This window comes from Lacerta agilis, chromosome 3, assembly GCF_009819535.1.
Source record: "Lacerta agilis isolate rLacAgi1 chromosome 3, rLacAgi1.pri, whole genome shotgun sequence".
NCBI lineage: Eukaryota > Metazoa > Chordata > Lepidosauria > Squamata > Lacertidae > Lacerta > Lacerta agilis.
Window position 1 is genome coordinate 40,837,363 of NC_046314.1, and position 14,616 is coordinate 40,851,978.

The 14,616-nt window shown below is 43.3% G+C and overlaps 2 protein-coding genes across 13 annotated transcripts in view; one reads left to right on the forward strand and one right to left on the reverse strand.

The window, feature by feature from the left end:
* The window catches only part of LOC117043588 (ankyrin repeat domain-containing protein 6-like), a 64,728-nt gene extending 57,635 nt beyond the window's left edge, over positions 1-7,093 (forward strand). For all 12 annotated transcript variants that reach the window (XM_033143422.1, XM_033143416.1, XM_033143421.1 and 9 more), the window contains 4 exons: positions 564-716; positions 1,806-1,919; positions 2,947-3,274; positions 6,043-7,093. In XM_033143422.1, coding sequence (XP_032999313.1) covers positions 564-716; positions 1,806-1,919; positions 2,947-3,274; positions 6,043-6,617 — 1,170 coding nt within the window. In that variant the 3' untranslated portion in view covers positions 6,618-7,093. The remainder of the gene's footprint in view (positions 1-563; positions 717-1,805; positions 1,920-2,946; positions 3,275-6,042) is intronic.
* On the reverse strand, positions 388-13,730 carry LYRM2 (LYR motif containing 2). The gene is made up of 4 exons (XM_033143430.1): positions 13,474-13,730; positions 11,050-11,190; positions 9,290-9,490; positions 388-627 (listed from the first exon to the last, which is right to left on the reverse strand). Exons 1-3 carry the CDS (start codon positions 13,516-13,518, stop codon positions 9,410-9,412), a joined length of 267 nt encoding a protein of 88 aa, XP_032999321.1. The 5' UTR covers positions 13,519-13,730; the 3' UTR covers positions 388-627; positions 9,290-9,409.
* Between the last annotated feature and the right edge of the window lie 886 nt (positions 13,731-14,616).

Below are 14,616 nucleotides of genomic sequence, written 5' to 3' on the forward strand. Positions count from 1 at the left end.
ATGCTGTGGTTCTACCATACACATTTTTACAGCAGCAGTTCAAGTGAGTTATTTGTTTAAACCAGGCATGTCCAACATGTAGATTGTGATCTACTGGTAGATCACTGAACGTCTGCGGTAGATCACTGGCTCCCCCCAAAGAAGCTGAACAACTGTGGCTCCCCTAAAACAACTTTGACCTGAACCCCCAAAAATGGGGTAGATCACTGCCAGTTTTTAACTTTGTGAGTAGTTTGCAGTCTCTTGGGAGTTGGCCATCCCTGGTTTAAACTGTTGACTGTAGTTGTGCTTTTCTTAAACAGCTAATAGCTTGCCATTTTTCTCCCTAAATGAATGATGGCCCTCTGTATACTCTAAATGCGAAGGATGAACTCTTGAGAAAAAAGGTCCAGGCAAATTTATTTTATTTTCACTTTCTACTGTATAACCTGCATATTTGCTTTCTCCCTGGAGGCTCCAAGCAGAGTACTGTTTGTTGTGGTTGCTTTGCTGTCCTTTGAGCCAATCATAGTTGTTATTAAGATACTGGGAATGTGTTGTCACAGTTGTTTCGTTTCTTGCAGGCACCAATAAACGGATGTCGTTGTGAGCCACTGATAGATAAAGTAGAGAACCAGCTGGCAGCTGCTGTGGAAGAAATAAAAGCGGAGCTTGTTACAGCACAGGATAAGATGAATAGCAAACTAGGTCAAATGGAAAACAAAACTCAGCATCAGGTAAGGAAACATTCCAGGGACAAAGTATTTCTTCAAACACCAGGGGCATGATTAAACCCTATAGGGCGTGGGTTGGTCTGCATCAGGAATGGGGGACCTCAGTTGGCCCATGAAGCCATGTTCCCCAAATCATACCCACCTGTTCATCAGCTGATGTCACTGGGTCAACTGATGGGCAGGAAGGCAGGCTTTTGTTCTGCTGGGGTCTGCTTCACCATTCCCTGGAAGAACACATGGGTGTAGTAGAACCCGCAGCTTATCCTGTTCGTGAGCAGAGGGTGCAACCCTGTTCCATGTTTCTCTTCCCTACCTGTCAATCACCTTACATCAGAACGATGCCGACTTCAAAAAGCAGTGTGAGCTTATTGAAAGCCCTTTTGCAAACAGCTCCACACTGCTCTTCAAACCTTTGAAAATGAGGTTTTAAAGAATAGTGAGGGGCTGTTTACAAAAGGGCACTGACTGTCACTAGGTCTTCAGGGGTTTGCCCATCTTTCAGATTTGGCCCTCCTAGGGGTGGGGAGACACAAGGATCTGGCCTGCCAGCCAGAAAACAATTCTCCACTTCTGGTCTACTTGTTACAGTCATCATGTGGAGGCTGCTTGAAACTCATAACGTGGTAATCTGTTCTATGTGGCTGTTGCCCCATGGAGTAGCCACACTTGGCCTAATCAGGCATTAGTTAATTGTATTTCTGGAGGGGCTGCAGTGCAGGACATACTGGCACTACTCTCCTTGCCAGACATTCCTGCACTGAGCAGGAAGGTCTGAAAGGCCTTGGGAAGCAAGCAGGGTTTAGAGTTACCAGAAATCTGCCTTGATCACTGCAGTATCTCTTATTATCAAGGTATTGTGTCACTCCTTAAGAGTCATACCTGCAGCTAAATGAAATAACCTGCACTGTTTAAAAAAAACACTGAAATGAATACTTTTATTCACACTGTTTCACAAATGCCTTTTCTGCTGTCTTTTTTAGACGTAATTTTTGCCCTTGATAAGTTAAATTACCCAGCAGTAAAGTAATGAGATTTAATAAGTCAGCCTATGCATTGTTGTCATTTCTGCTGTGCTTTCCTGTTTCATCACAGCTCCGTGTTTTAGACAAATTGATGGCAGAGAGGCTGTCAGCAGAAAGAACAGAGTGCCTTCATCGTCTTCAGGAGCATGCCGAGTTGGAAAGACATGAAGGGGAGAAACGCCAGGTAGATTAGAAAATAAGTATAAGACAATGAGGAATCTGAAACTTTCCATTAAAGATAGAGCGCTTATCTAAAAGAATGACAAGCAATTTTAAAAAGAAAATTATCTGGTTATAGTGAAACACATTTTCATTTTGAGCAGTCATAGATAGCTTACTTGGGTGGTTGGAAATAAGCCATTTAAATATGTTTCTTGATGGCAGCTTATCAGTTTCAGTGATCTTATTTAAAACCTTTTTGCAAGATGCTTAAACGAACCCATATTCTGGGGAAATAATCTGCTTCTCATTTGATTTTTGTGGTGTCATAATTTGACTGCCTTTTAGGTAGCTAACATTGAACTTCTAGTTTTAGAAACCCAGCAGGAAAATGCTTTCAGAATGTCTTTTAAAACTTGTATTTCCTTACATAATAAGAAAAAAAAGTCAGCAACCCTGTGCATTGGTGAACTTGGGGGTGCAGTAGTTGGTTACATTATTAGACCTGATCTGGGAGGTTCAGAACTTCACGTAGGTCAATATTTTTTTTTTTTAGGCAAGCAGAAGGATGAAATATAAAATGATTAAAAAGAATGCTCCTGCTTGATATCCTCAAGTATCTTCATATTTGTTTTGACATTTTGATGGATCTAATGCAGCAATAATAATCTTATAGCAATGTCCTACTTCCCCATTTCGGTAGAATAAGCAAGATTGCATCTCCAGACATACTGCACTAGCAATTAATAATGGCTATTGCATATACTGTGGTCCTAGCATAGTGCTACAAATCATGGTATAATTAAAGCGTTCCAGGCCAATACACCAATGCAAATGTTCCATTTCAGTGTGCAAGAGTGCAGATCAGATCCATTATTGTTAGGGTCTTTCAAAGAAAACATTCATTATCCCAAAGATAGATTTGTAAACTTCCTTACTATATAGGATGTTAGTTCTATTTAACTAAGTAGATCAGGCTGCAACAATAATCTAGCATGCATTTAGCTGCCGAAACTAATAGATTGTGATTTGTACATGGGTTTTCCTTACAGATATCGTTGGTGGGGGAACTGAAGGCTTGGTGCATGCTGAAAATTCAGAACCTGGAGTTGAAGCTTTCCGGAGACTCTAGATCTTCAAGGCCAAAATCAACTCTGTCTACATGTGAGTCGCTCGCTGAGACTTTGGATACAGAGAACCTTCTTTGTACGAAGGACTGTAAAGCTAGCCAAACCCCACTGCAGTCGGATGGTTCGCAGCAACATTCTTGCACTGCCCTCCAGAATGGTGTCTCGGAAGATACTGGAAGAAGTAGAGTGCCCACAACAGAGCAGAGCTTTGGGAAGCAGTATTTTGTTGTTCAAGAAGCCAACACTCCAGGTATCTTTTTGTTAGTAGTTTCTGGAGGGGAAAGCTATGCTAGAGTATTGTGGCAAAGAATTAAAATTGTCAATCTAAATCCCAGCTGTACAAATTTCTCTGTAATATTAAGGAGAATGCCAATGCCATCAGATCATCTTCCACACTGATCAGACACGTTTTGGATTAGTGCCTGTCCCAAATAGGTAATGGTTGCTATTCATTTGTCTCTTGTTGAGAGAATGAGCTATGATTAGTGATGTGTGCACCCCTTAACAGGAATAGTGGCTCAGAGGTTCCTCACTCCTGCTGTAAATAGGCCTGGGTGATGTATTGCTACATCACCCAGGAACAGTATGGAGGGCAGATTGTGAAGGCGGCTTCACCCGGCGGTATATTGTGGGTGAAACAGAAACCACACCCAAGACCCTCTGCTACCAGCGCCACTTTCAACATCAGGCCACTGGCAGCAGAGGGACTCAGTGGCGGTTTCACCCACAATATACTGCCGGGTGAAGCCGCCATCACAGTCTGCCCTCCATACTGCAGAGAGAGGAGCAAGCTGTATTGGAGGGCCAATGCAGCTTGTTGTGTAAACATCCCATGTATCAGCAGAACACAATGTTTCACCGACATAGCCAATCATTTACAGCTAAGGCTGGGCAAAGAGAGTTGATGCAATTTAGCATACAGTTGGGCATTCTTCAATACCTTCAGTACAGTGTGGGTAGTCCTTTGAAGCAATCATAGTATTCAGGGCTTTCCCCCCAGCCAGAATTCACTGGAATGGCATTCTGGCACCAGAAGGGGGGAAACAAGACCTAACCAGCCTCAGCAAAGCCCTGCTGCATCTCCAGATCAGGAGGAGACCCACTCTGGAGAGGCATTGGCGGGGGGCAGGGGGGAGCTCATTTAGCTGTGGAAGCCTCTCCTGAGGAGTCTCAACAATAGGCCTGGATGATACATTGCCTGGGGCCAGAGTGCGACAGTGGCTTAACCCACTGGTACATCCTGAGTGAAACTGAGGCCGCTCCTAACTCATGTTGCCACTAGTACACTAGTGGCAGAGGGACTCAAGAGTGGCGGTGGTTTCACTCGTGAGGTACCACTGGGTAAAACCACCATCACGCTCTGGCCCTCATAATGCAGAGGGACCATGCAGACAGGCAGCTTCTTTAAACTGTACCGCTGAGGGGTGCACAGCTGCCTGCCTGTGCTTCAGCCGCATTCAAACAGGCAGAAAAAACTACACTTGTTTATTTTCTCACACAAAAAGCCAAGAAAAAACCCCAAATACTGCACCTCCCCTCCTCAGGGGGATGGGGAATTTCCAATGTAGAACAATTGCCACCAAACAAGTGTACCACATAATCCCATACGTCTTAGAAGATAAGACGAAACAATGTGACTATCGCCGTGCGTACCCAATCCTTCAAAACTAAGGAAAATCCCCACAACACTCAACTAGGAGACACCCAAATACCGTGGAAAACACACCACCTTAAACAATCTAGCAGCAGCCACTAGGCCTTGGACCACCTCCTCCTGACAGCAGAGGGACACGCCATGGGATTGGCATCCACAAGATACAAAATACTAGAATCCCAGAAAGCCCTTCATCTTAATCAAAAGGGAGCATGACATAGGTTACAAAATAAACCCCACCTGATGGACTAAACTATGATCTAAATCTTCCTTTAAATCCATCTCAGCCAAAAGAAGGGAACTCACCTTGAAACTTATCTACAGATGGTAGCTGGCACTGATACACCCAGGAACCTCACCAAAATGCTGGAGAGGCTGCACCTCCACATGTGGTGGAAATGCCCCAAAATCCAACCCTTTTGGACATTAGTACTACAATAAATAAGTGAAATAACTAAGCATGAGAAGCCACACCAAAACTGGCATTATTTAATATTTTCCAAGATAATAATGCACACTCACACTACTAAAAGCTTATAACCCACCTACTCTCAACAGCCAGGAGCATCATAGCTAGACACTGGAAGGACCTGTCAGGAGTGAACATGGGCCACTGATACCAAACTGTATGGGAAACAGCCTTACCAAAAAAGCTAGCCAACAAACAAACTAGCATGGGGACAAATAATAGAGGCTGGTTTCACCTTGGTGTGGCTCCCCTTTATTACACACAGAGCCCAACAACAGCATATGAACTGATTTGGCTAACTTGACCCAACAACCCCTCCACCTCACACAAACAAAACTCATTGCAGTCAACTGAAGGCAACCAACCATGCCCTGGAGCCCCCAATCTCCCTCATTGCCAATGAAAACTAGTAAATGAATAGTAAGAGAACCTACCCATGTGACACTGGCACAAAAAACTTAACCCCCCCCAAAAAAACCTTATACCAGGGGTTAGCAAACTTTTTCAGCAGGGGGCCGGTCCACTGTCCCTCAGACCTTGTGGGGGGCCGGACTATATTTTGAAAAAAAATATGAACCAATTCCTATGCCCCACAAATAACCCAGAGATACATTTTAAATAAAAGGACCCATTCTACTCATGTAAAAACACGCTGATTCCCAGACTGTCCGCGGGCTGGATTTGGAAGGCGATTGGGCTGCATCTGGCCCCCGGACCTTAGTTTGGGGACACCTGCCATATACTGTCTGTAACATTAGTGTATAACTGATCTGAAGAAAGAATTCTATGAACGGAAAGCAGACACACTGAATGTACTTTTGTAACCCAAGAAAACCTTTAATAAAAACATTTAAAAAACAACAACTCCTAACTGTTCATATTTCCTTATTTACAGGAATAGAGCAACAGTTAGTTGGTGCTGGCCCAACTCCCGCTGCAGTTTCTCCTCAAGTTGTAAGGCCCAAAGACAAAGCAAGTTTCAGCAGATTGAAACAAGAACTGCCACCATCCGAATACACGGGCTCCAAATTGAAACATGCAAAGGTACAAACTGTTTCTAAGACCCCTACTGAATTTACAAAGACTGAGACGGAGAGAGGAAGCTGCTTTATAGATAAAGGAACTCAAACGAAGAGGTCTGGCAGAAGTGGTCAGTTGAAGCACAGGCCTCAGCAACATGCAGGCACCCACTCTGCAGAGCCACCACCGCAGCAGCCGCCACCTGCCGTCTCTGGAGGAAAAGAGGCCAGCCCTCAACTTGCAGGCACTTCTCAAGCTCTGGAAATCACACAGTACTTTTTTGAGGCTGTATCCAGCCAGATGGAGAAGTGGTATGAAAGGAAGATTGAAGAAGCTCGGAGCCAAGCTGACCAGAGAGCCCAGGAAGATAAAGCACTCCTCAAAGAACATATAAAAAGTTTAGAAGAGGAACTCTATAAGCTAAGGACTAAAGTGCAGAAGGAACATTAGCATTTTGCCTGCTCTCATGAAATGTTGCAAAGGAACTGTAATTTTCACAAACAGCAATTAAGCTAATTTTATTGGCGTTTTATTGGAATTTTACACTTCTTGGGGATTTGTGGCCTTTCCAGATTATAAGAATTTTTGCCCGTGCATTGATCACAAGGAATGCAGATTGCTGCCTTCCAAGTAGCACTTGTTTTGTACAGAAACTGCATTGAATTTTCCTTCCCCTGTTGAAAAAAAAATATGTTTCTTTTATCCCCACAGTGTGCCAGTGGTGATAGTATAACACAGAACGTAGTTGCGTGGCTTTTCAGTGCTGATGATACAGCTCTCCAGTATGCCTGTGCCATTTTTACGAATATTGTAAAGTTTTATTTTATATGTATTTAAGACATGTTTTTGAAGCGAAGCATTTTCTTGCTCTACCATATGTGCTCATGTATCTCTTCGAAAATAAAAGAATTAAGCGCCCCAAATTAGCAAGGCTACCTCTTCCACCTTCATAGGACTGCATTGCCATTTTATGAATCCTATGGGTTCCCCTACCCCAATACAGATAGAGTAGCCTATATGGGGAACTGTGTGCTAACAGGTCATGCGAGTGATTTTCAAGTTCTATCTAACACTTTGTGCTGCCTATGTGTACTTTTGTCTTACCGATCAGCTCTTTGGGATGGAGGTGCTGAGGTTATAGCCCTTCCAACCAAAGAGCTAACTGGCGTACTTGCAGCCAGAAATAGCATTACATATAGATACTGAGTGCCTTTGAGTTACAGTAAATTCCTAAAAGGTTAATACCTTGTCCTTGTCCAGTGACGGTCAACTGGTGGTCTGAGCTAAATATGGCCTTTTTAGCTGGCTCCTGATGCCCCAGCCAACTTCTAACGTGTGGTACCTTGTTTCACTCATAAAGGAAAAAAGGTACTGCTAGATAGTAGCAACATGTTCTTCTGGCCAATTTACTGTTATTTGGAGAATAGAATGGCCCTTGCAGATACAGAAATAGGCCATATTTCCTAAATTAGATTCTGTCTTCACTGCACTTGCCCCACATGAATTTCATCTTTAACAAAAAGTTTTAAAACTTGCATTAAGGTTTCTATGCACAATTGGCCCCTGATGGATTGTGTAGTCTCGAGTTTTCAAATTATACTGTTATTCAGCCTTACTTTATTTTTAAATATACCTTGAGTGCTGTGATATGTGTAAAGAGGTGTGTTTTTTTTTCCACCGGGGGGGATGGGTGGTAATCTTTAAAATTAACATTGTATGACAACTTAGGCAAAAACAGCTATTGCTTTAAAAGTTCAACAGCCCGGTGCAGCTAAAGAGATCTAGTGTATGTAAGCAGACTTGCATATATGTTTTGCACATCTTAGTGAGGATGCAATATATTAACATTGTATGCCTCTGGATGTGCCCGTGACTGTGCTTTGCTAGCCCTATTATTGCACAACTAATGCTGAACTGTTGTGATTTAGAAATAGTTCTCCAGGCATAGATCTTACCTCTCATGTAAGAGTATAAACATTTTAAATGAAGTCCTTAGATAGAGATGGTTGTATACGAGAAGTACATAAAGCTCTTTATGCACCAAATCTCAATCCAAATACTCTACATTTTTTACATTCACTAAGAAATGAGCCATGTGCTTCTATGGTCTAAATCTATGCTGCCCAAAGTGGGGTATAATTTAAATCCTACAATGAATTTAAATCTGATAATCCATAAATCTATAAGCACATTAAATGTGCCTAGGTTATAATTGTTACAATTTGGAGGTGGTGGTGTTGGGTTGCGTGATATTAACACACAATTTTTAACACCAAAATCCATATTTAAGGCCAAACAAGCTAACAGTGCACTATCACAAAGTAAGTCTACAGGTTTTTGAGTTCTCCAAAACTCTTTGTCATGGTAAAACTGAGCAGTGGTGGGGAAAAAATGGCTGATGTTAAAGACATGGAGCCTGTTATCTCATCACAGTCTTAAGATGGAATGGAAGGACATAGCAGACAATCAAACTGAATGTCTTTACCTGTTATAGAATTATAGAGTTAGAAGGGATCCCCATTGGTCATCTGGACCAACCAATCCCCTACAATAGAAGAATCTCAATCTCAACTAAAGCATCCATGACAGATGGCCATCCAACCTCTGCTTGAAAACCTCCAAGGAAGGAGAGTCTACAAGCTCCCTTGGGAGTCTGTTCCACTGTTCAACAGCTCTTACTGTCAGGAAGTTCCTCCTGATGTTTAGTTGTAATCTCCATTCTTGTAACTCGAATCCATTGTTTCGAGTCCTACTATCCGGAGCAGGAAGAAACATATATTAGGCTGCAATAAGCCTGCTGGAAACAAGCAGCATAACTGAGTATCCAACATGTCTGGAAACACACAGAATGTCTCTTAGATGTGCCTGGGTCACTCTCTGGGGGTTTCAATGCACTTCAGAAGTGTTAACTGCCCTGAGAAGTGTTAAGAGCAGTACCTTAAGAAAAACTTCTTAAGGTACCCCCACTACTCAAGATAGTGCACGCCTCCCACATTATTACAGACCTAGTTCAGAACTAGAAATCTCCCTGTGATTCAATCTCTTATGAGCTTCTTCCCATCGCACCTGAACCTTAAAAAAACCCCAACACTCACCTAAAGCAGTGCTAGCTGTCTACTTACCAATAAGGGAGTCTGCACAGAAATCAGTTTGGTTGTCTGAGAGGTCCTTCCATGGCAGTCTTTTGAGGGAGACACAGTGAAAAAGCAAACACCGTGTTCCACCATCAGTGAACGATCAGGCTACGATTTTGCCAGCTTTAGTGTTCTCTCAAGCTCTTCAAGCTGTAGGTTGCCCTGAGTGATCACCATCCTAATTGTATCCTGCAAAGCAGAAATTATATGCTTAGTAGGCACATGCAATATGCATTCATACACTGAATCTGTTCTTCTATTTCGACAAATGTTTTATCAGTCTATATTTACATCCATAAAATTTGCAAGCAATGATCTCACCCTAAAGGCTGCTCTACATATTAGGGCTAATCCTAGAGGGCACTTAGAAAAGCCTCTGCTTATGTTACATACCAGAAAGATCTTTCACATAACAAACAATACTGCATGTTATGGCTCCCCTCCTTTAGATCTACCATGCTAAAATGGCCTCCACAACAACAACAACAACAAATGTTTATTGTTTTCTAGATATGTTTAGGAAGGAAATGACCAACAGCTGCACAAGCATAAACGTTTTGAAATGGGAATGCAAGATAAAGTTCCTTGGCCAATTCCTTAGTGTCCCATGATTGCAGTTAATCCTCATTATATTTTACACCACCCTTCCTCTGAGAGGAGCTCAGGGATGAGTACCACACACACTAACTGCAAATGAACAGTTAATAACAGTTAAAGCATTAAGAGAATCTGACAACTATAGCAGGTGAGCCATATTGTGTTAATAAAAATAGTCACTGTTATGCAAGGCCTAGGATAAACAGGCACATCTTGAAAATACACCAGAATACTGGCAGCGTGTGGCAAATGAATCTCTATGACAGGGATGGGAAACCTGACCTCCTCAACAGGCAACAATGACAGTTGGGCAGGGACACCCTGTTAACCACCTAACATCATTATTGTATTCAGTCATGAGACTGTGCCACTGGAGCTCATACATACATACATACAGTTCAATGCCACAGAAAAGTATCAGAGCTGTTAAAAACCACCTATCCACTATACCAGCCTTTCTCAACTCTGGGATCCTAGATGTTGTTACTGCAACTCCCATCATTCCTAGCCAGCATGGCCAGTGGACAGGGATTATGGGAGTTGTAGTTCAAGAACATATGGGGACCCAAAGTTGAGAAAGCCTGCAGTATACTGAAGCAGTATTTAAGATTTAACACAAGAATATTAATCTTGGTGAAATCTGTCTGCAGATGAAGTGCTGACCTAACAAACGCCTTTGGTGCTATCAACATTCTACCTGGTCCAATGCAGTTCAACTACTCCCCTCCCAATCCACTCTGAGCCACGATTATCCTTTAGCAAGGGAAGGATATGGCACATGGGATATACATTTAAGTATTATAACTTATAAACATAAAAATGATCCATCCAACACTATTTAATAATTACCTTCCTAAGAATATGCAGTGAAATCTCTAATAAACACTCCAACCAGCTTTTCAAACTAGTAGCTCTCTCTATATCTTATGAAATTGGATCTTGTTAATTTCACACAGCCAGGTATTACAGCCCATAAAAATTAGTTGAAATATTAGCCAATTACTTCAGAGGGTTTACCACAATGACCATTATGGGGTGTTCTGAACAGGCTGTTTGGAAGTCTCAAAGAAGACGTCTTCATGAGCCAGGAATACAGGTTCAACCTTCCAACTACAGTGTACCAAGTCTGCAGAACCACAAGTATTTCTCACCTCGTCTGTAGCACCTTTGTTTCTTTTGAAGTCTTCCCTTGCCCAGTCCCTGAGGTAATGGCGATCAGCTTCATTAGGCACCTGACGAACAGCCTTCAGAATTTTTCTATACAACTGAAGGACTTGTTGCCTTCTCAAGAACTGAAAGGTATCAAGAAAAACAAAGGATGGCCCTTTTACTGTTTGCACAATCTAGTGTTGATCATGCGCTCACATCCTCATGGAAAGGTGTCTTAAACAGAGTCAGGTCACTTTTGTATTCATTGTCTATTCCAGGGATGTTGACCTGTGGCATGCTAGCTAGGATCGTTGGCAGAGTCCAAAAACATCTGGAAGGTGACATGATCCACCCTTCTATCTGCTCTGAATGTCAGATGCTCTACAGATCTGAAGTAGAGATCTAGCCCAGAGATCCTTTTAACTGGAATCTGAACCTGTGTATTTAACCTATGAATGTAGTAATTCCACTACAGGGTCCATCTGCTTTCTGCTGCAAACCACAGTCTATAAATCAGTTATTCTAACTACCTGCCCTCCTATGTTGGTCCATTTACAGTGATCTATAAAATCACTCCGAAAGCGGAATAAAGGTAACCTTGAGTTTTAAAACATTTGACAGGATCATAAAAATGATTCAAACACTACAATGAAGAGGCCCATGTGTGACACAAATCATCACTTACTACACTATGAAAGAAAAACAGTTCTTTTCTGTAATTCACAACAAATATTTAAATGACAAAAGATGGAAGATATGTTAATACATTAATGTGTTCACATGTAAAACGCTATGTTTTCCAAACTACCAGGTACTATACATGCACTATTGCCTATTCATTTATAAATTATCTCACTTAAAATATTAATTTAAAAAAATTAAGAAATTGTCCAGTAGCACCTTATAGACCAACTAAGTTTGTTCTGGTATAAGCTCTCGTGTGCAGGTATTTGAATTTTTATTTTGACTGCGTCAGACCAACACGGCTACCTACCTGAATTTAAAATATTAAGTTAAAAAGCTCAGATGCAAAACACACAATGCCACAGGTACCTTGTCACATATAAATACCACTGTCCCATTTACAAGCAGAGTGTAAATGCCTGAGTTACGGACCTGTGACAAGCTTGTGGTACATGTGAATGGCCCAACTCATGTGGAGCACATGTTTATAAGGGCAAGCACTTGTTCTCATCTTTGCAAGGCCCACTAGCAAAGCAGAGGTGAGGCCTCGTTTACCCACAAACTTCTATCAGTTCAACCCTTGTTAACTCCTGTGCTATTCACAGCAACCAGAATGCTAAAATGATAAAGTGCAGGAGTACAAACTCCTTTTTGAAAAGAAAAGAAACCTAAGTTCTTGTTTTTTTCATAGAACAAAAATGTAGCTTGCTTTTCTATTTCCTAAAACTCTTGTCTTGTCCAGTGCAGAGGGTAGGGCAGTAAAAAATGTGCAAAGTGGATCCAAGAACAATTCTAGGACATCACCTGCTCATCATCCCCTCTTGGGTCAAAAACCAAAATGTGAAGAAACAGAACAGAAGCAAGCATGCCTATCCAAATAACCCCTAGATGATATTGCTAAATGCTATTGCTCAGACGGATATAAATGCAGCCTTAATAGGGTCCCCATCACTCCTGTGAAGCGGGAACATAAACATGTATTTCCACCAACTTTCCTTTTCCTGCAGAAAATCAGCTGGCAAAGCTTTTCCTCAGCATGCAAATGCTATGATGAAAGCAGCTGGAGGAAAAGAGGACAGAGGCTGGTGAGGGAACTGTGGGGTGGTGAGATGTCCTTTTCCCACCCATGGGACCCTCCTGGGCAACTTACCAACCCTGCTGTACCCGATACTGGGGTGTGGAGCGCACTGCCCGACTGCTAAAAGGGACAACCTGAGTAAGTTGCTCCCACCTGCCCACAAAAGCAAGCCCAGAGTGAGGCCAGGAGTTTCAAGGATCCTTCTCTTCCTGGAATTTTTGCGTTAGAGCTGTGAGTTTATTTGGGCCCTGGGCGAGAGGCGTGGGAAGGAGAAGGAACCAATCCCGAATTATGTATTAGCAGTAATGTTGTAGTTTTGTCAAAATAGTTCATATGCAACTGCTTGTTGTTGTTGTTTTTTAAAAAAACTGGTTATTGCTTAAGTTGCTGCTGTAGCTTCCGTTTCTTTTTCACCACTTTAGGTTTTTAAATTAAGCGGTATAGCAATGGAATAAGTAATAGAAGTAACAGGAATGACCACGCCCCTGACCTAAAGGTAGCTAAGCCATTACAGTATTGCTTGCTGCTGCCACCCGACCCTGCAGTCTCCTCCAATGCCCGGTCCTCGTGCGGTTGCCAAGCCTAGACCCTGCTCTCTGCCGCGCCGAGCAAAGGGCGAAGAGCCGCCTCGCTGGTGGGCCTCTCCCTTCCCTTCCCTCTCTACCTGCTTCAGAGTGAGCGCCGTCGGGGGCAGCCGGGACGACGCCATGACTGAGGCGCGCGCGCTTCGCTTCGCTTCGGCGTGGTTCCTCCTCTGCGCTCTGCCGAGGCGCGTCAGAGGAAAGGGAAGCGGAGGCTCCCCCTTCCCCGCCCGGCGTTTCTCTCCAGGCTCTTGGGAAGAACGAGGCTGCTCGGAGCGGCGCCGGGCAGCCCCTCGAGGAGGGAAAGAAACTGCTTTTGCGGGGTGAGCGGCTCAGCAGGCCGCCCTTCGCGCAGGCTTGCAAAGAAGAAGCGCGCGCACTTTGCAGATATTTGGAAAGGAAGGCGCAGGGTGGGCCGAGAGCGGCTCCTCCTGAAGGGCGGGACGGACTCCTGCAGCCTCGCCGACGAAGCAGCCCTTCCGGCCAGAGGTAAGCGGAGCCCACGTAAAGGGCAGGAGAGCGAGCTTTCGTAGCAAGCACAACGGCGATTGCTCCAAGCAGCTTTTAACCTGGTTAGATTTACATCTGCCTTCAACCACATTTCAACAGACGCTCCCCACGAAAATACTTAGGCCGGAATAACTCTCAAATAAGTGATTTATTTGCAAATCACTTTGCAAATAAGTGCAATATTTACTCACCGTTCCCAGAAGCTGCAACGAAACAAGCCCTCCGTCAGCTGGCAGTGAAACGAAGGAAAGGTTCTAAATGACCCAAGAAGGAAAACAACCTGGTTTCCTTACAAATAAGCATCGTGGATGTATAGCACAGATGCAGGCTTTTCAAATCTGCTTTTTGGAGATTCACTTCACCTGCAGGATCAGCTGAGCTGGGAACCAAAGCCACATGACTCCTCCTCCTCTTGCTCCAGGAAGAGAACACACAAACACAGAGAGAGAAAGGGAGGGGGAAGCAGAAGCCGCTATGAGACTGCTAAGCCGCAACCTGAGCTCAGGTTAACGGTATGCAACTAAGCAACTGTGTATTACAACACAACAAAAAAGTACTTTCTACAGGCTCAGAGGTACACATGTAAGTGCATAAGGTCCAAGGCTAAGTGTTGCAGTTAAGGAAAGGTGACATAGGCCTGTGCCTGAGAGCAAGCTTGAAGTTCTAACTCTGGTGACATCAGTGGCCCTTTATAATCAGTGACCGACTGGTTCCAT